The sequence below is a fragment of the Phoca vitulina genome, unplaced genomic scaffold, assembly GCF_004348235.1.
Source record: "Phoca vitulina isolate PV1807 unplaced genomic scaffold, GSC_HSeal_1.0 scaffold3, whole genome shotgun sequence".
Lineage (NCBI taxonomy): Eukaryota > Metazoa > Chordata > Mammalia > Carnivora > Phocidae > Phoca > Phoca vitulina.
In genome coordinates, this window is record NW_022589706.1 from 51,064,484 (window position 1) to 51,084,360 (window position 19,877).

The 19,877-nt window shown below is 40.9% G+C and overlaps 1 protein-coding gene across 6 annotated transcripts in view; it reads left to right on the plus strand.

Annotated features, from left to right (window-relative positions):
• The first annotated feature begins 4,716 nt into the window (after positions 1–4,716).
• RUFY3 (RUN and FYVE domain containing 3) overlaps positions 4,717–19,877 on the plus strand; it is a 78,262-nt gene continuing 63,101 nt past the window's right edge. For 2 of the 6 annotated variants that reach the window (XM_032400503.1, XM_032400504.1), the window contains exon 1: positions 17,740–18,829. In XM_032400503.1, coding sequence (XP_032256394.1) covers positions 18,652–18,829 — 178 coding nt within the window. In that variant the 5' untranslated portion in view covers positions 17,740–18,651. Of the gene's footprint in view, positions 5,277–17,739; positions 18,830–19,877 lie in introns of those variants that run through there. The other 4 variants (XM_032400502.1, XM_032400505.1, XM_032400508.1 and 1 more) reach the window with 4 other exon arrangements.

Below are 19,877 nucleotides of genomic sequence, written 5' to 3' on the forward strand. Positions count from 1 at the left end.
GACCCAATGGCACAGAATTTTGATAAGATTTTAGAAAGAGGAAAAGGATTTCTGAGAACTACCAGAGGAGTAAATCTGTTGTGTATTGTAAAAAGGAGAAACTCAAAGATGGGAACTTTGGGAGTACACACATCGGTGAAAGAGAGAGACACCATGCAGTTGGAGCGATTAACTGCTTAGTTAGGATGCTATGGGACCTCAAAAGAGGCATGTACCTCTTACATAAGGCAGGCAGAGAAGCTCTATTTGAGTAGAATCTTGGAGGAAGAGTGAGTGTGGCAATATGGGGAATGCCAAACATTTTAAAGTTTATCCAGGGACGCCTGGGTGGCTCAGTTGGTTAAGGGTCTGCCTTCAGCTCAGGTCATGGTTCCAGGGTCCTGGGAGCAAGCCCCACATCAGGCTCCCTACTCAGTAGGAAGTCTGCTTGTCCCTCTGCCTCTGCCCTTCCCCCTGCTTGTGCTCTCTCTCTCTCTCTCAAATAAATAAATAAAATTTTATAAATAAATAAATAATGTTTATCCAAAGGCAACAAGGGGGAAACAAGGTTGGAAGATAATATTGGAAAGGTAGGGAGGGGTTAGATCATGAAAGACCTTAGATTGTATCCCAGATATGGAGAAGACAAGCAAGGTTTTTTAAGAAACTATACAACATAATTAGATCAACCTTCAGATAAGTTAATTACTCATTCTAAATGCTGTAGAGCAATGGAATTGGAATAGATTAAAAATAGAGGCAGGAAAACCAGCTAGGAGTCATTTGCAATAATACAGGCAAGAAAAGATTTCAATTAAAGCAGAGAAAACAAATTAAGCAACAGATTTGACAAAAATTTAGAAGAGAGTTTGATGAATGCATGAGAAGTGGAATAAACAGTGAATAAAGTCATAGAAGGTCAGAAAACTGAACAGCCAAATAGTTTCAGCAACACTATTATTAAAATTCGAAGCTGACACAAAATACCATAAGCTTCTCTAGCATAAGCCTGTTGAACTCTACTTCTCCACAGTAAACATAAGGAACACCACTTTGCTCTTTGCTGTTAGTAGAATTTCATTAAAAAGATATAATTATCAAACTATTAATCAAAATCATCCCTCAACATGTTTTATTTTCTATTATAAAGGTAATGCCTTCATCATAGACTATTTGCAAATACAGGAAAGTGGAAAAATGGAAAAATACATCCATATTTCTTCCACCCAAAGAAAACTGCCATTGTTTGACCTAGGTTAAATATATTGCTGAAGATAAATATATGTCTTAAGAGTGCATTGTAATCTCATTAAGAATATTGTATTAAGAGTAGTGCTTATAGGGGTGCCTAGGTGGCTCAGTTAAGTGCCCAGCTCTCGATTATGACTATGTCATGGTCTCCATCCAGGTCCTGGGATGGAGGCCCTTGTTGGGCTCTACACTCAATGGGGAGTCTGCCCAAGGATTCTTTCTCTCCCTTTCCCTCTGCCCCTGCCTGCTACACTCTCTCTTTCTGGGATAAATAAATAAATCTTAAAAAAAAAAAAAAAAAAAAAGTAATGCTTATATTTCTAAGAGTTTTACAGAGAAAATAAACATGGAGAGGACATATATATTGACTAAGTATTTTTGTAATTAATGTTTTGCAAAAATAAGTCAATAACAGTCATCAAAACCTTGTGATTCAAAAGTAAAGGACAGTGGACTCTACAGAGAGCTTTCACACTGAGGCTTTATATTAACTAATCAATATAAATAAATTTCTGCATTTATTAAAATCAGAAGTTAAACATGAGATCTTAAATTGAGTGTATAGTTTTCAAATAAGTCTTTTCCCAAGTACCGCACAATGAAAAACAAACAGCTCAAGAAAACCATTTTTTAATTTAATTTTATTTTAAAAGATTTTATTTATTTGAGAGAGAGAGCACAGAGGGAGAGTAAGAGGGAGAAGCAGACTTCCCGCTAAGCAGGGAGCCCGATGTGGGGCTTGATTCCAGGACCCTGGAGTCATGACCTGAGCCGAAGGCAGACACCTAACCAACTGAGCCACCCAGGCACCCTTATTTATTTAAGTTTTATTTATTTAAGTAATCTCTACATTCAACATGGGGCTTAAACTCATGACCCCAAGATCATGAGTTGCCATCTCTTCTGACTGAGCCAGCCATGAGCGTGGAAAACCATTATGTTAGAATCATAATAAGCCTATACACTACACTGAAAAAGAAAAAAAAAAAAAGTTCCAACCGTTCCCAAGTAGTATTTTTTCTCTCACCACAGCTCTAAAAAGCTTATGCTAAAAGTACATCCGTGACATTGATCTCTAAAAAATTTTGTTGCATGTTCTAAGGGTCCATCCTTAAGATCACCAAAGGATTTCAAAAAACCAAAGATGGATAACTAAAAACAAAATGAAGCTAAGTTGAAAAGCATCTCTTGCTTATTTCACAAGAAAATTAATAAAGCTTGATTCTTACAGTGGCTTGGATTTTGTCACTTTAAAACAGAATAGTAAGATATTCTGTGAATTTTCAAGAAGCAACATGTTTAGGCTTGTTTTTATAATCTTGGCTTCCTTAAATGTATGTAGCAGCTGAATCAACCCTTATTGCACTGAAGCTTATGCCGAGCTGTGATCGTATCATTGATCCAAAAGCTAAAAGCATAAGCAGCTAGGAACGTGGAGTACCATCCACCCTTAAAGAAAAGGCTCATAAATAGCCTTACCTATAAATTTTAAAGAACTCATATTTCAGCTGGTTTCATTACACTGCCACTTAATGACATAAAACATAAATAGAACTGCTTTTAAATGCAGAGAGGCACACACACAAAAAACAATTACATTGCAAGATTCCACAGCATGTCAATTTTTCTAATACCTATAGGGATCTTGACTAACTATAAAGGAGAAAGCTGGCAATTTAGACTAGATAACATTTTGTACTTTAACTTGGTGACTTCCTTGGCTGATTGTGATCTGTGAGGACTCTGCTCTTTTCTTCTACCTTCAATGGAGTAAGTGTATATTCTCGTCAAATTCTTTACTAAAACATTGCAAAACATCTCTGTGAAGGAGCTATAATGATACTTAAAATTTTCTGCATGCAAAAACAAGGTAAAATATCCAGTTAAGGATGGACATTAAAACCATATAATACACCTGGAATCTTTTAGTTTGTCTCCTCAAGGTATTTTACAGTTTGTAATTCCTAAAAGGCAAACATGTTTTTTTATCAAGACTCTCACCCTCACCAAGACTGAAATAAAAAGGCCAAACAACCTCCCCAAATGCTAAATACATGATGAAAAAGTTTTTTTTCCTCAGTTGAGTTTGTTTTATTATTGAAAGTTATATGTTGTTTTGCCACAGTGATAAAATATACTAATAACACTTTACCCCATACCAGATCTTGTCTTGAAGTCTTTACGAGTATTTCTTATTTAATCCCCACAACATCTCTATGCGTAAGTAATATAAGAATTTCTACAAAAGAGGAATCCTGGCTCAGTACTCACTCAGTACTTACTCAAGTAGGCAGCAGCGCTGGGATCAACAGGTCAGGGAAATGCCAGAAACCGAAAAGCTACTAAGAAACTGTCAGGCTCCTTGAAGTTAGCTTCTCCTAAACATTTTTTTAAATCCTTTTTGTTTAAAAGTTTTGGTGAAAGATAGTATTAGAAGTTTCATGTTAATTCCTTGTAATCTCAAGGGTGATTTTCAGAGAATACTAACAATAAAAAGGCTTATTTTCCTAGAGAAGTATAACTTCCTCTACAGAGGGAAAGGCAGACCAGAAAAAGAGAAAAGCAGGTAGGCAAAAATGTTCCACAACAGTGATTTTTAATTATAAGTCAACATGGATTCTATGCCAGCATTTTGCAACCTGAACACAAAGCTAATCTGCTAGGAAATACGGGGCAGGTTCACAGAATCCAGCGTAAGAAATAACGATAATAACTGGAAAATGTCTTTATTAAAGAAAGAAGTGTTTACTTACGGGAATTACTGGATCAGTAATCATTGATTCAAACATTCAAAATAATGCAACAGCGGCCAATTACTAGCGAGACACAAGCACAAGGAAAGTGAAAACTGTCGACCTATAATAGACGCTTGTCCTATAAATTCTAATCTGTTTAGCTTAAAATGCACTCATGCGCACCCAGAACACCAGAAAACCAGGGAGTTGAAGTCAAAGCAAAGACAAGATTTCTATACGGCGCACATGACAGGGAACAAAAGAGGTGGTAGAAGGAAGACACCCACCTCTAGTTTCTCACATAAAAAGCTCAGGAATCAAAACCGTGAATCAACCGTTAAAGTTCTTGTGTGTGAAAGGCAAATGGTACAGTTTAATACCCGGGGGGAGGGAGGTTCCTTTTTAAAATTAGCTTTCGCCTCTTCTCCCACCCAGATCTTTGTGCCTCCGTGCTACCGCTGAAGTTAGGCGGCAACACAGAAAAACGCCGCTAGCTATTTCGCCAGGTCTCCCACCTTTCAAGCCCCGGCGTCCAAACACACCTGACGGCTTAAGAGGGCCGGGCCGGGGGCGGGTAAGGACGCGGCACTGGGCGCCGTCTCCTCCCCTAGGGTCGGGAGGGAGGTCAACGCCGGCGGAGGGAAGCGGAAGGTGGGAAGTGGGAAGAGGAGGACGCCGCCCCCTAGGGGAGCCGCGCCGCTAGGCGGGGGCCGGGGCGGGAGGAGGCGGCCGGTAGGGAGACCGCGCCGTCGGGCGGGGCCGTCGCTCCAGCTGGCTCGGACCGCGGCGGGGCGGGCTGTAGACGGCGCGGCGGAGCCTAGACGCCGGCCCGCGGCCAAGGAGAAAGGTGGCGGCGGCGGCGCGGACGGGGACGAGGCGGCGGCTCGCCGCCGTGACCCTCCTCTCCCCTGCCCGACCCCGGGAGCGAGTCGAAGGCGGCGGCAGCGAAGGAAGGAGCGAGAATGGCTGAGACCTCGCCGCCACCCACCGCCAGCGCGGAAAGTTGCAGCGAGGAGCCGGCGAGGGGCGGGGAGCAGCTGCTGGAGGAGCCGCGCCGCGCTCCAGCCGGGGGCGCGGACCGAGAGGGCGAGGCGGGGCCGCCGCTGGCCTCCGCCGCCGGGCAGTCGGAGCCCGGCTCGCCAGTGGCCGCCCCCTTCTTCCTGCTCTACCCGGGCGATGGAGGCGCCGGCTTCACAGCGCGCCCGCCGCCGCAGCAGCAACAGCGCGCCTGGAGGACCCCGCCGTCGCCGGGCTCCCCGCTGCCCTTCCTGCTGCTGAGCTACCCGAGCGGCGGCGGCGGCGGCAAGCACCGTGAGTGGCGGCGGGAAGGGGGGACTCGGCCGGGAAGGGGGGGAGGGGGAACTGCCGCGGTCCGGGCGCCGGACTGTTTACCTCCGAGTCTCCCCAGGCCGCGGGCTCCCGCTCGGCCTCCCCTCCCCTCCTGGGCCGGGCGCTCGTCCTCGCCAGCCTCCCACGTGCTCCCCGGTCCCAGCCCCGGGTCCCAGGCTGGGAGCCTTCCCGAGAGAGGCCGAGGAGGGGGCGGCGCCCAGAGACCCGGCCGCGCGGTTGGCCCGCCTTCTGCGGGCTCCCGGCGCCGCGGCCGCGGAGTAGGTGTGGCTGCGGCGCCGCCGCCGCCCGGGCTGCCTCAGTTGTACCACTAAAATTTTTACCAGCATTCACGCCACACCCGTAGATATCACAGATGTGTCCCCCGATTGAGAAGAGAAATGAGGAACAGTGCCCGAGACGACGAGAAGGGGATGTGTGGCTTTGGAAGGGCCCCTCGCGAGATTGTAGCGTTTGGCAGGGAGAGGCCTCCACCTTTTAATAGCACGGATGGGGGAGCCCTCTGATTGCAGCGGACCCCACTTTGTGCTTTATCAGTCAACAGATGTTTATTGCTACTGGCCATGAGCGGGGCCCTAGAGTAGGGCAATGTGTATAAAAAGACTTGGAGAGTGTTAAATCTGGTTTAACAAGACAGGGTCTTACAGTATGAAAATGTGGCTGAAGATACAAGGCGTGCGGGGCGCCTGGGTGGCTCAGTCATTAAGCGACTGCCTTCGGCTCAGGTCATGGTCCCAGGGTCCTGGGGCTCTCTGCTCCACGGGAAGTCAGCTTCTTCCTCCCCCACTCCCCCGCTTGTGTTCCCTCTCTCACTGTGTCTCTCTCTGTCAAATAAATAAATAAAATCTTAAAAAAAAAAAAAAAAAAAGATACAAGGCGTGCTATAAATGTCAAATACTTCCCTGTATGAGTTCTGAAAAGGGGGAGAAACTTGCTTAGGGGGATGAGGGAATCTCTCTTTCCTAGAGATAGAGCTAGAGATTTCTTTGATCACTGCAACAAACCTTTTAACTGCTCTACACAAACAAGAAATCCCGACTTTGCCTTTTCTACCCCCCCCATCCATTCCCTATGAGAAGATTAACATTAGTCGAATATTTTCTGTGTGCATGTGCTGTGAATATCAGAGTTAATCCTCACGTCTCTGTGAGACAGATGATACCACGTTTTCAGATAAAGCTAAGTATCAGTATTATTGAGTGATCTGTCCCAAGTAACAGCCTTAGAGAAGGAATGAAGTTGACCCAGATTCCTTGCCTACCAAGCCTGTCCTCTTTAAGGAAACCAGACTTTGGAAACTGGTGGCATGGTTCTCCTAGCTTAGGGGCCATTGGATTCAGCTGGAGGTAGTAGTCCAGTGTCACCTTTTCTGTATTACCTAGAAAGAGGGCCAGCACTGACCACTGCCTAACAGTCTTAGTGAAACCATAGTTTGTGTGTTGGGGTGGTCTGTGCTAATCTCCAGATGGGAGTGTCTAATCAAGATAGAAATTAGTCCTTTGATAAGCAGAGGAGGTAGAGATAAGAATATTCACATTTCTTTCTGTTTTCTAAGGAATCTGCTTTCTCGTTTGTTCTTTAAGCACAGCCTCTTTTTTCTCAAAATTTTATTTCTATGTAATCTGCCTATTAACCGCATCACTATAGAGTGAAAACACTTCTATCAGTTCTTTATAACTCTTAACAGTTGTGGTACAAAGTTTGACAGAAGAAATTTCAGTTGTTGGCCAGTGTCATTTGTGGGGATTATCTGAACTTAGGTTAATTTATTTGATTCTTCCTCCTATTAAGGGTTGGCTTTGTTTTTTTTTAAGTATTGTTAGAAAATTAGGGCCTAAGCATGATCAAGATCAGGAATGGAAGACTTAAAGCTGAAGTTTCATACCTGTGATCTCTTAGTCTCTACCTTACAACAGTAGTAGGTATATTAAAGTAGTTCTTGTTTTGAGTTTTTATTTTTACCTTGTTATTTTATATGTACTTCAGAACACACGCATACTTGGAAAAAGGAATACTCTGTATATTAATTACAACATTTCTTTGTGGTCAGTGCAAAATTACTTTCTGTGATGTACTTGGATATCAGAACTCTGGATCTCCTGGCCGTTGACTTGAGCAACCTTAGACAAAACAGTTTTTAAAAAGATTTCTCATTTCAGTTACCAGGACAGTACTTGGATTCAGCGTCAACACCCAGTGAATATTTGCCTCCTCAACACCCAGTTTTTAACTCTTGCTAATGTATTTGCCAAAAGTGCATAATATATAATAATTTTGAGGTATTGTCATCTTTTTATTTTAGAAATCTTAACTGTATTCAGAGATTTTAAAAATTAACCTTTACATTTGAGTTCAGAAGCTTTGTTCTGAATGACACTGATAAAGAATAGCAAAAATGTGTGCAGGGGAAGTAGCCTAAACTTTTCAGGGTTCATGATGTATACTGTTTCAGTGTAAAAGCCTGCTAGATATAATGTCTATAAAATATTCAGCATGCTCAAAGCAATATGAAAGAAGGCTTCTGATGTGCCTTGTTGGATCATGTCACTTCCTGAGTCTTGGAGTGCTAATCTGCTAAATTTTTATGCTTCTAGCTTTTAAATCTCCATGTTTTTAAAAAAATACTTGATTTATAAAAATTACAAGTAACATATAAATCTTCTCATTGTTTAAATCTTTACCATGAAAGAGTACATTGAGTACAAAGTGCACTTTCCTCTTGGGGGGTCACCCCCCACCCATTTCTTTTCAGAGGATATCACTTTTGAGTTTGGTGAGTTTTCTTCCGTAACTTTTGCATGCATTCACAGACATGTGTGTATTCATATTTCATGAGGCCTTTTCCCCCTTGTGTAGGACCTTCCACACCAATTTCTCATAAACTATATATGAAGGAGCCACTTTCATGCCATGGTGCAATCCTTTAATGCCTTCCTTTTTCACCCTAACTTTTGAAGTCTTCTCGTGGATGGACAGGATAAGTCAGAGGTGGCTTCTTGGTTGGAGGGAAGAGGCACCCCTGCTGTGTACATAGTTATCAGCTTCTATTGACCATTACTCATTTCTTCTTCCAACTCCCGGAGCTATAGCAAACACTGATGTTTATGACAGTGACATGCAAATAACCTACATCTCTGCCCTTGTCTTTTCTAATTGCAGCAGTGTTCCAAAAAAAAAAAAAAAAGGTTCCACTCAACAAAGAAGCAGCTTTCTTTCTGTATTTGTATGTGCTGTTTTGAGATGGTGAAAGGGGCTAAGAGAAGAATAGAAAGAAGAAAAAAGGTGGGAAGGCCTGAGAGCATTACTCTGACCACCCACTTTGAAGTTGAGTATACCTAACAGTGAATACCTTGGTTGGGCCCAGGAAAGTGCAGAGAATGAGGCTTCTGGAAACATTCACAGATGCACTTTCTCACAGATGCACTTTCTCACAGATGCACTTTAAGAATCCATGATTTGGGGAAGGAACTTTCTCATTTGTGTATAAACGCAGGAATGAGTAAGGGAAGAAAAATAGTTGTATGTCTAGTTTATACACATACAATATAAAAATACATATAGATGTACATGCGCATGTATATATATTGTGTGTATGTATATATTTATTCACTGATCTTAATTTATCCTCCATTGACATTTCTGTTTTTGTGTCTTCTTTTTTCATCAATTAATAGTCTTCCAGAAGGCATTATGCTTTTTTTATTATTTTATTTATTTGACAGAGAGAGAACGTGAGAGAGGGAACACAGCAGGGGGAGTGGGAGAGGGAGAAGCAGGCTTCCCGCCGAGCAGGGAGCCCGATGCGGGCCTCCATCCCAGGATCCTGGGATCATGACCCGAGCCGAAGGCATACGCTTAACAACTGAGCCACCCAGGCGCCCCCAGAAAGCATTATGCTTTAACATGGGTTAAGAATCACTATCTGATCCATTAAATGCTATTTTGTCAAAGGACAGATATAATCACCCCTAAAAAAAAAAAAAAAGAAAGAAAAAGCCTTCAGAAATGTAGCATCTTCAGACAGTATTTAATTGTAGGTTAGTGCCTACCAGAACTGGAGTTTAGAACTCCAGAGCATCTAATATCTAAGTGCAGGTGGGTCCCTTCTGCACAAGGCTGCAGTGGCCCGAGCTGGGTCCGGCCCCCATTTCCGGTGTGCTGTGGCTGCAGTAACCTGGCTGCTGCAGTAACCTGGCTGCTGCAGTAACCTGGCTGCTGCAGTAACCTGGCTGCTGCAGTAACCTGGCTGCTGCAGTAACCTGGCTGCAGGTTACAAGACGTTTTACTATAGTTCTATAACCCAAACAATTATAAATGAAGTGAGTAGTAAGATAATTGTAGTACTTGGTGGCTGCCATTTATGGAATATTTTTTATGTGCCACACAGAGAGCTAAAAAGTTCACATGTATCAGTACTTACCGATTGTTTATTTCTTAAAATTTCCAATAGAAGTGCCAATACATAAAACTACTCTCTTAACAATGAAAACTGAAAAGAAAAAAAATGGGCAGGAGGATTAGTCCATATAGAATTCACATAAGTAGATGGCTACAACATATTTTTCATCAGAATATTTGATTCAGTATCTCTAATTAACTTACCTAATTTATTATGAAATACAAAAATTCTGATAGGGGAACCTTGGATTTAGAACTTTACATTCCAGAGACACAGGTCCTGTAGTTTTAGGATAGTTCTTATCTCAAATTTTAGTACCAATCGGAATCACCTGGATGTCTTATTAGCACAGATTTCTGGCCTTCTCTCCAGAGATGTTTTGTTTGTTTATTTTTTGTGAGGTATAATTGACATATAACATTATATCAGTTTTGTATGTACCACATAATGATTCAATTTTTGTATATAATGCAGTTTTTTAAGTGAAGTACAGAGAATGAATTCATATTCCTGCATAGTATGATACTACAGTTCATGTTCTTAATCACTGTCTGCTCCCTCAAATCAGTTTAGGTAGAAGGCAGTAAAATGTGCTGAGAGAGAGCAGAGGAAAGGTGGCAAAGAAAGCAACTTTTTGGACTAAAAGACTAGTATTGTCCTCAAAACATATTCACCTGACTGATTCTATCTTGTATCTTTCTCCTTTTTGTTTGGCTTTTACAGAAATCTATGTTAAAGAGGTAGAATCTTACAAAGAAGCTGAGAGAACATATTTTTCTAGTGTAGGTTATAGATAGTAAAAAGTCTGGGAGGGGGCGCCTGGGTGGCTCAGTTGGTTAAGCGACTACCTTCGGCTCAGGTCATGATCCTGGAGTCCCTGGATCGAGTCCTGCGTCGGGCTCCCTGCTCGGCGGGGAGTCTGCTTCTCCCTCTGACCCTCTCCCCTCTCATGTGCTCTCTCTCTCTCATTCTCTCTCTCTCAAATAAATAAATAAATCTTTAAAAAAAAAAAAGTCTGGGAGGATGATGGTGAGAGTGTAGCAGAATTAACTGGATGGTATCTCCTTGTTATCTAATATTTTTGGAAATTCCTTAAATAATTAAGAGAGTTGCCTAAAAGACATACTGCCGCTTTATCATTGTACAAAAGGTAACATGTAGCCATCATAAATAAAAGAATCCCATTTTATTTATTTATTTATTTATTTTTTAAGTAAGCCCTACACCCAATGTGGGGCTTGAACTCACAACCCCAAGATCAAGAATCACATGTTCCCCACTGAGCAGGCAGGCGCCCCAAGGAATCCCATTTTAATGAATTTTGCAGGATATCGCAACTGTTATATTTCCACCTAAACCTTATTAAAATGGAAACTTCTTCCTATAGTGTAAAGTGGCTCAACTATGAGCTTTAACATTTATTTTGAGAAGTCAGCAGCATATCATAAGCACAGCTTGAAATTATGAGAAAGAAAATGCTTTTAGAGTTTTAAAAGCAGTTATACTTGAGAGAGTATCAATATGGTGTCCCCCCCCCCCATAGCTACATCCGAATAATTATGAAAGGTTCATGGTCTTCCTAAAACATCAGGCGAGGGCTGCTGGCCAAGGTGGTATCCCTGTTTGCAGGGCCTGTCTCTGTGACTGGCTGGTTCTACAGTTGCCCCATACCAAATAGACTGGACAGCAACAAGTGTCAGAGGGGGAGGCATGGAAGGTGGGGCAGAGCTGGGAAAGTTTGAAACGCTGTGAAACAGAGAAAAGAGACTTTCAGACTGACAGCAAGAGGCATGCAGAAAGCAGAAGTTGTTTGAGCATGCTGCCTTTTAGAGTGTGGTTCCTCTAACTTTAAATGTCTTTAGGGACTCTTGAGAGACATACACATCTGTTTCCTCTGCCTTGATGAACTTAAGAAATCTGGTCATCTGATACGAATGGTTGGTAAAACTCTGACCCATCGCTTCTTCCCTCCTCAAGGCCTGGGAGATACCCCAGTGTACCCTTTGCTCACATTTCCTTTTCACTTTCCTCTGCCTCAGTCCCGTGAGCTTTCATCCTTCCTGACTTAAATTTCATGTGGTGATAGCATGGGGTTTTATCCCCCCCTCAATTCTCAAGCACTAACAGTGATGATAATGGCTGGTATTTACTGACTGCTTACTTTGTGCAAAGTGCTATGCTGAGCATTTTATTTACATTACTTCCTTTAACTCTGAAGTAGTTAATATTGTATCCCCATTTGTCATTGAAGAAGCAGGCACAGAAACAAGTAATTTGCCAAGGTTACTGAGCTTCTAAGTGGTGGATCTAGTGTTCACTGTGGGCATTCTGGCTCTGGAGTCCACATGCTCGCAGCTTCCTTCATCACCTCCACCACTGGAATCCCATCCTAAACTGAAGTCTCCTTTTCAGACAGCAGCAACCCTCTAGTTTCTCATTCTACTCAGCAAAGCCCTGCTTGCTAAATGAATAAATGAATGTGAAATTCACAAGTCACTGATTTGATGGAGAAAATAGTTATGGATGTAAACAACACTGAATAGCCATCTGTGTGACAAGGACTTAGGAATTTCTTAAACACCTGTAATTGCCTGTTTCTTGTTTATTACTTTGTTTTTCATGTCTCTAGTGACTAACATATAGTAGGTGCCCTGTGCATATTAAATTAATGAATGTTATGTACAAATGAATAAAGCCTGTTAGAATGACTTGTTTGTTGGGGCATAAATACAGCTTGATTTTGTAGAAGTTGGGGGTTTTCATGGTTAAGGTGAAATAGGAGGGTGAAAATATACAATTGCAAGATATAGAGTGCTTTGGAGTTATATATCTATACCAAGTGTCTATTAAGACTCTGATATTTGGGGGCGCCTGGGTGGCTCAGTTGGTTAAGCGACTGCCTTCGGCTCAGGTCATGATCCTGGAGTCCCTGGATCGAGTCCCGCATCGGGCTCCCTGCTCGGCAGGGAGCCTGCTTCTCCCTCTGACCCTCCCCCCTCTCGTGTGCTCTCTCTCTCTCATTCTCTCTGTCTCAAATAAATAAATAAAATCTTTAAAAAAAAAAAAAAAAAGACTCTGATATTTGGTAGGTACTGTTTTAAGCAGATGTATAAAGGTGTGCAAAACAGGCAACATTCTCAACAAGCCCATGACTTTTGTGAAGCTAGTTATTTAGTTTTATAGCTGAGTAAATTAGGACAAGAGCAGGATAAATTTCCCAAGATCATCTAATAAGTTGCTGGTAGTTTTATATCTGTAAATCATTGCCTATGGTACTTAGCCATGCAGTCGATTTTTGTTATTAAGGTAGGAGTTAGCTCTAGTCTTATGCTGGTTATTTTTAATAAGTGAAAAGATTATGCATTATAATACTCCTGGCAGTGTTTGTTTCTAAACAAAATAATGATAACTCAGCTTCTCAGGTATAATCATTTTATAGTACTAATTATCATCCTCAGTTAATATCTGCAAAGTAGTACTGAGTCTTTCAAATGTTATAAACCTAAAACTGTAGAAATCTCAGCATTAGAGGTGGACATAATAGATTTTTGTCTGAGAGAGGGAAGGAAGTGAGTGGGAGGGAGGACTGGAGCATGTGAAAAAATCATGATCGTTCAACTGAATAATCTTATAATTTAGGGGCACCTGTGTGGCTCAGTTGGTTAAGCCTTGGACTCTTGATCTCGGCTCTGGTCATGATCTCAGTGTCATGAGATGGAGCTCTGTGTCGTCAGGCTCACGCTGGGCGTGGAGTCTGATTAAGACTCTTTCTCCCTCTGCCCCCCCCCCTGCCCCCCCCCCCCCCCGTACTCTCTCTTCTCTCAGAAAAAAAAAAATCTTATAATTTAGCAGAAACATCTGGCCCTTTCACCAATGTCATCATGATGATGATTTATCAGAGAAACCCTTCTGTGCTAATAACAACTAGTAAAATGTTGGGGCTATAGGGGTGAGATTTTTCTTAAATTGTAAAACTGTGTTCCAGGAATCCTTGGGAAGTAGAACTTGTGAGCTTTAAAACTGATTTAGTTGTACAAGTTGATACATTTTTTAAAAACACCATTATGTGCAGAATAGAAACCAGGCAATAGTAGGAGGCAACTACCTGTAAAAGAAATAAATGAAATGGTCACTTACCTTCCAACCTGTTAAGAATAGGCATACCTGGGGAGCCTGCATGACTCAGTTGGTCAAGTGGCTGCCTTCCACTCAGGCCATGATCTCAAGGGTCCTCGGATGGATGGAGCCCCATGTCGGGCTCACTGCTCATTGGGCCGGGGCGGGGGGGGCTGCTTCTCCCTCTGCCCCTCCCCCCATTTGTGCTCTGTCTCTCTCTCTCAAATAAATAAATAAAATCTTAAAAAAAAAAGCATTGGCATAACTATAAGAAATCTGTTTCTGAAAATCTATCTATATCTAAATAACATCATTTGAAACAAAAAAAAATTAGAAATAACCCATATATGTTCACCAGCATGAAAATGGATCAGAAAATTCTTTACACATACAATGGAATATTACCTCATAATACAGCAGCCAAAAGGATAAACTATAGCTGCACACTACAATGTGGATGAATCTTTAAAAATGGAATGTTAAGTGAAAGGCTTTCATACAGCATGAAACCCTTTCTATAAAGTGAAAAGAAGATGAAGCTAAATATATTGTTTAGGTATCCATATATTCATAATAATATTTTTAAAGTAAGGTAATGATTTACACAAAATTCAGAAGTAATTGCCTCAAAAATGGAGGCAGGAATTCAGAAGAAAGAAGGAGCACAAAATTTTAAGTTGTTGGCTCATTTCATCAGTTGGGCGATGGTTTCATGGATATTGGTTCTATTTTTTAAGAATTAAAATTATACATTGAGGGGCGCCTGTTTGGCTCAATCGTTAAGTGTCTGCCTTTGGCTCAGGTCATGGTCCCAGGGTCCTGGGATCGAGCCCCGCATTGGGGTCCCCGCTCAGCGGGAAGCCTGCTTCTCCCTCTCCCACTCCCCCTGCTTGTGTTCCCTCTCTCGCTGTGTCCCTCTCTGTCAAATAAATAAAACCTTAAAAAAAAAAAATCATACATTGAAGTTAACTATTTGAAGAAGTTCTGGAATAAGTCATTTTAGAAATTAATTCCCACCTTCATTTATCTTTTCACACTACTGAATGTATCCAGTGTTCTTATATATGCCCAACTAAGTTAATGGATGAGGAGGAAACTTGTTAAGATGGTTATTTCCAGCTCTTTTCCTCAGAGTGGAGGTATAGTAAGTAGTATATCCTTCACGGTGATCAGGAAGAATCTGATTGCAGCACACAGCAGGAAAGATCCGTGCTCGGTTCTCAGTTTCTCAGAAAATACTTATAAACCTAACTAGAATGTATAAGAGTAAGTGGAATATATGGTTTGTGAAGTGTGAAAGTTAATAAAAATTTCCTCTTCCTCGAATCTTAAATTGAAATTCATATTTGGGAAACTTTATAGGGATGTTGCCTGTGTTCTTTTGGTTTTGCTTTTCGTTTTGTTTTTATTTTCCCTAATTAAAATTTAATCCTTGGGTTGGCATGCTGACATTTCAAGGTATGAAAGAAAATGTGGACTTTGGTTTGGGGACATTAAGACAGATCTTGGGGAGCGCCTGGGGGGCACAGTTGGGTAAGCATCTGACTCTTAATTTTGGCTCAGGTCATGATCTTAGGGTTGTGAGATTGAGCCCGACATGACAGGCTCAGTCCGGAACGTACAGCCTGCGTGGGAATCTCTCGTTCCGCCCTCTCTCTACCCCCGCCCCCCCAAAGGCAGATCTTGAAATCCCAGATACGCTTCTTGCTAGTTGTGTGATCTTGGGCCAGTGACTTGGCTCGACTTTGGTTTTTTTGTATGTAAAGCGGAGATACCAATATCTGCTTTGCAAGATTCTTGTGAGGATTTGATACAGTATTTATAAAGCACCTAAAGGAAAATAAGAGAGTTAATAAATGATAGGTACCTTAAGTCATAATTTTTCCACATTGTATAAAAGGGACATTGATCATGACAAATCATTCTTTTTCTTATAATAGTAGCTGAGTAAATATTCTTAAAAGGAATGTGACTTCTGACTTTGACGTGTGAATCTCATTTGCTTTGGATCAATTTTAATGTGGAAAATTTGAGCTGTGTAAGCAGCTAGAACATAGTATTATTCAGATCATCACCTTGGATTTGAATTTCACCTAAGCCTGTTAGTTCTGTTTTAGGGCCACAGACTATACCTCAGTCCTCCTCACAACTGCCTTATAAATATGTGCCTTTATTCACAGGTAGGATCGAATGAGAAAAAAGTTCCAAGGTTTGTCTCACTGATGACTTAATGTTACCTTTACATTCTAAGCTAATATTTACCTAGTAAAGACCCAAATGTAAAAACAGTGCTAAACGATGTTTAGAATTATTTTTATTAGTTTACAAATAGTGCCTGTTTTCATAGTAAATTCATTGCTTGTGAACAATGAGTAACTGTTCAAGCTGAAGATTCAAGGGTGTTTACCTGCAAGCAGGTTTGCCTTAGAGGGTGGAAATACAGGTTTTCCTGCTCACTCACGGTTCTTATTTCTGAAATGACTGCTAATACCTCCTCAAACTGACAGATAAGGGAAACTCAAGGCTAGCTCCTGCAGGAGGGTTTTTCCCTCCCTTTGGGCTTCCCTCCTGGTGTCTTCTACTTGGAGAGAAGAACCTTTGGAAGGAGTATTATTAACCAGGTTTCTCTGCTTATTGATCTAGGTGTTCTTGTTATGCTGGTGTGTTTTAATCAATCCCTATCTGTTCAGGGTTAGTAAATGCTTCTTGATTGATTGGTAAAAAGATTGTCATGGTTTGTGACAGGCTCAATTCAGGTATTGGTGGACCCAGGAAATCTCAAAGCATTCAGATTTCTTTTTTGTTTTCACCATTCTGTATTTTAAGAATGTATCAGTGACTTACAGTCTTGGTGCCGATGTACAAATAGGCAGGGCTCTTTGGCATTGTGATTCCAGGAACTATTCAGTGTAAGTTTCATTTAAAGGTTTTAATGACTGCTTATAAGGTTTTGAAGTATTGCATAGCTTAAGGTTTTAATGTATAAGATGGAAATGTATATGGCTAGAAAGGAATCAACCTGTAATTAAATGTGAATGTGTTAAATGAAGGCTTGTGTTCAGTATTTGGATACATAAATTCTGCCTCTCGAAGAGGTGATCTTGTCTTACTGCTGCATGTCCAGTGCCTGGATTGCTGCCTGGCATGTGGAATACTCTTAGTGAATATTTACTGAATGAATAAATGAATGAATGAATAGCTCTGGGTCCAGATGTAGGAGAATGGTGGAAGAGATTTAAATAGAAATGAATAAACCTGGGATATTTTGTTTTCCTTAATAACTTGCTAATTTTCTTCCTAATTGTAAATAATCATATATGTATATGCATTTTGACATTGTACCAGCTTGCTTTCCCTCTGCCAGTTTGAGAAATGCCTGTTTATCTAGAGTCTGGTTCTTAGCATTTTTTTCTTTGAGCTCAATCTCAAATTAGGATGAATCATTTATGAAATTTTAATATTATATTTAAATGTTACATATAAAATTATATAAAATATAATTATAATACGGAGAATTTTTTTTTTAGTTCTCAGAAATCAAGGTATCCTTCTAACTAGGAAATCCCTAGAATGAGAGACTTTTAAAAATAAACATAGTTTTATCTTCTGATTAGAAACATAATACATACTTTATGCAGAAACTTGGTAAATACAGCAACATCAAAAGGGGGGGTTGCCATTAATTGGAAAGGATTTTGCTTTTTTACCGTCAAGTTTTTTTCTTGCACTTCTGTCCAGTCTAGAAAGTCAGGTTTTTGTGCCTTGGGGAAGGAAATTATAAATGCCTAAGAGTATGATATTTAACTTGAAAATCTGTTTTTGCTTTTTCTTAAAACACCACCTTTAGCAGAGTAAAGAATTTTAATAGCTAGGTATATGAGGGTAAAGATTAGAGGTGAATTATGTGCTTGTTAAATTCATCTGTCTCTTTTATCATCTCTCCTGTGGAGTATTACCCAGTGTTAATTGTCTTCCTATTATCCAGCCCTTTTATCCCAGAGTGAGGGAATTGATGAGGATATGTGCGTTGTGTTATGTCTGATCACAGTTTGACTAGCACAGTCTGGAAGTGGGTTGTACAGGATGAGAGCAGCAGCCTAATTGCTCTCCCTGCATCAGCAGCATCTATAAAGCATCCTGGGAATTGCTCGCCCCACGTTCAGAGCAGCTGGTCACATGAGCCTGGATTTTCAGTTCAGTTCATTAGTCAGCCATTTTGGTCAACACCCTGCTTACTGCGCACAACCAATCCTATTAGAACTCAGCATCCCGGCTCATCTGAGCAGATCCTGGAAGTGATTTCTGCAGTTCAGGATTTTTTTAAGCTAAATTGAAAATATTGGTTTATTTTTCAGGGTTGTTTTTTTTTTGTTTTTTTGTTTTGTTTTGTTTTGTTTTTTTCCTGCACAAAGGAGGATTTTTCACTTATTCATGCAGAGGCCAGTTTTTTAAAGCCAGCTAAGGTGGCATCGGCTGTGCAGGATTTAAAGCCGATAGCTCAGCTGAAAAAGGAGGGGGTAGGGAAGAGAAGATAAAAGGAGAGAAGCTAGGAGAAGACCAGGCATCATCTTATTTTGCTATGTGGTAGGAACTATCTATGAGAAAAGATAGTATTGAATTGTTTATCTTGAGCAATTGCTTCTTAAACCGTAGGCATTTTTCCTTGTGATTTGTTTTCATCTCCCCCACCCCTTTTCTTGAGAGCTTTGTTCCAGAGCTTTGGATTTGGGGTTTTTTGGTGAGGAGGTTTTATTTATTTTTGTTGGGGTGAGTGTGTGTGTGAGTGTGTGTGTGAGTGTGTGTTGTGGTCCCAGCTGAGTCATCATGTCTGCTCTGACGCCTCCAACCGATATGCCAACCCCCACCACTGACAAGATCACACAGGCTGCCATGGAGACCATCTACCTTTGCAAATTCCGAGTGTCTATGGACGGAGAATGGCTCTGCCTGCGAGAGCTGGATGACATCTCACTTACACCTGACCCAGAGCCTACCCATGAAGGTATGGTCAGACCCTATCCACTAGTATCTCACCAGCATCCTCATTGTTACAGTAGGCTGGGAGGGTCAGGGAGAGGTAGGAAGAACCCATACTCTAACCTGTTAGCAACCATGAAAACCTTTCATCCTTACCTACTACCCAGTTGCCCTTCTGTACTTTCGGGGGAAAAAATATTTTTTCTCTGCCCCCTGAGGTATCCTTTCAAAAGATGCTGGTGCCTATTTAGAGCTCTTTGTCTTTATGCCTTCTAAAAAGAACATTTGAGGTCACTTACCACATTTGGCCCTAATCGATAATGAAGAAGCTATTAGTATTGATTATATACTAAAATATTATGGAAATTGCAGTAATTCTTAATAGAGTAAGTTAAGACAGCATGACTGTAGGATTGTATATGACATAGTTGAAACATTCGGTGTTTTACCAAGGGGCATCAGAGTATAATGTTAAACAGGCTATGATATCTAGAAAATATTTGGTCAGACATTATCTTTTTTTAATAATGTGGACTATAGATGAGAAAGCAGTTTTACATTCAGTGCTTATTGAATGAATATGGACGCTTAAAAAAGGATAATGCCTTAAAAGGTTAAACATGATTAATAAGGTAATCCCTTCCCATGGAATCTATTGGCCATTGCTTTTTATAAGTTATTTGTGGTAACTGTGATGACCCATTTGAAATTTCCACAGTCAATACCTTTGAGACTTTTGTGGTCGCTTACTTAACTTGTGACTTTCTCCTAGAACCTTTTCTAAATTATCAGAGGTTTTCAGTTTATACCCCTTAATTCTCCTAACTCAATGCCATAAGGAAGAGAATTAATTTGAGTCCTAGATGCAAATATTTTTGTTTTTATGGAGTGGCCTCTTAGCTAGTGTTTATTCTCTAGCTTTAAAATAATGACAGAAATGCTCACAAATGAGAAATTCTTTATCAACATCTGCCTGGATATTTAGGCATATCTGCAGAATAGAGACCGTAAGGTGAGTTGCACATAGCAGATTGGGTTTGGGAAAAGTGATTCCTTGCCCTTGACCTTATATT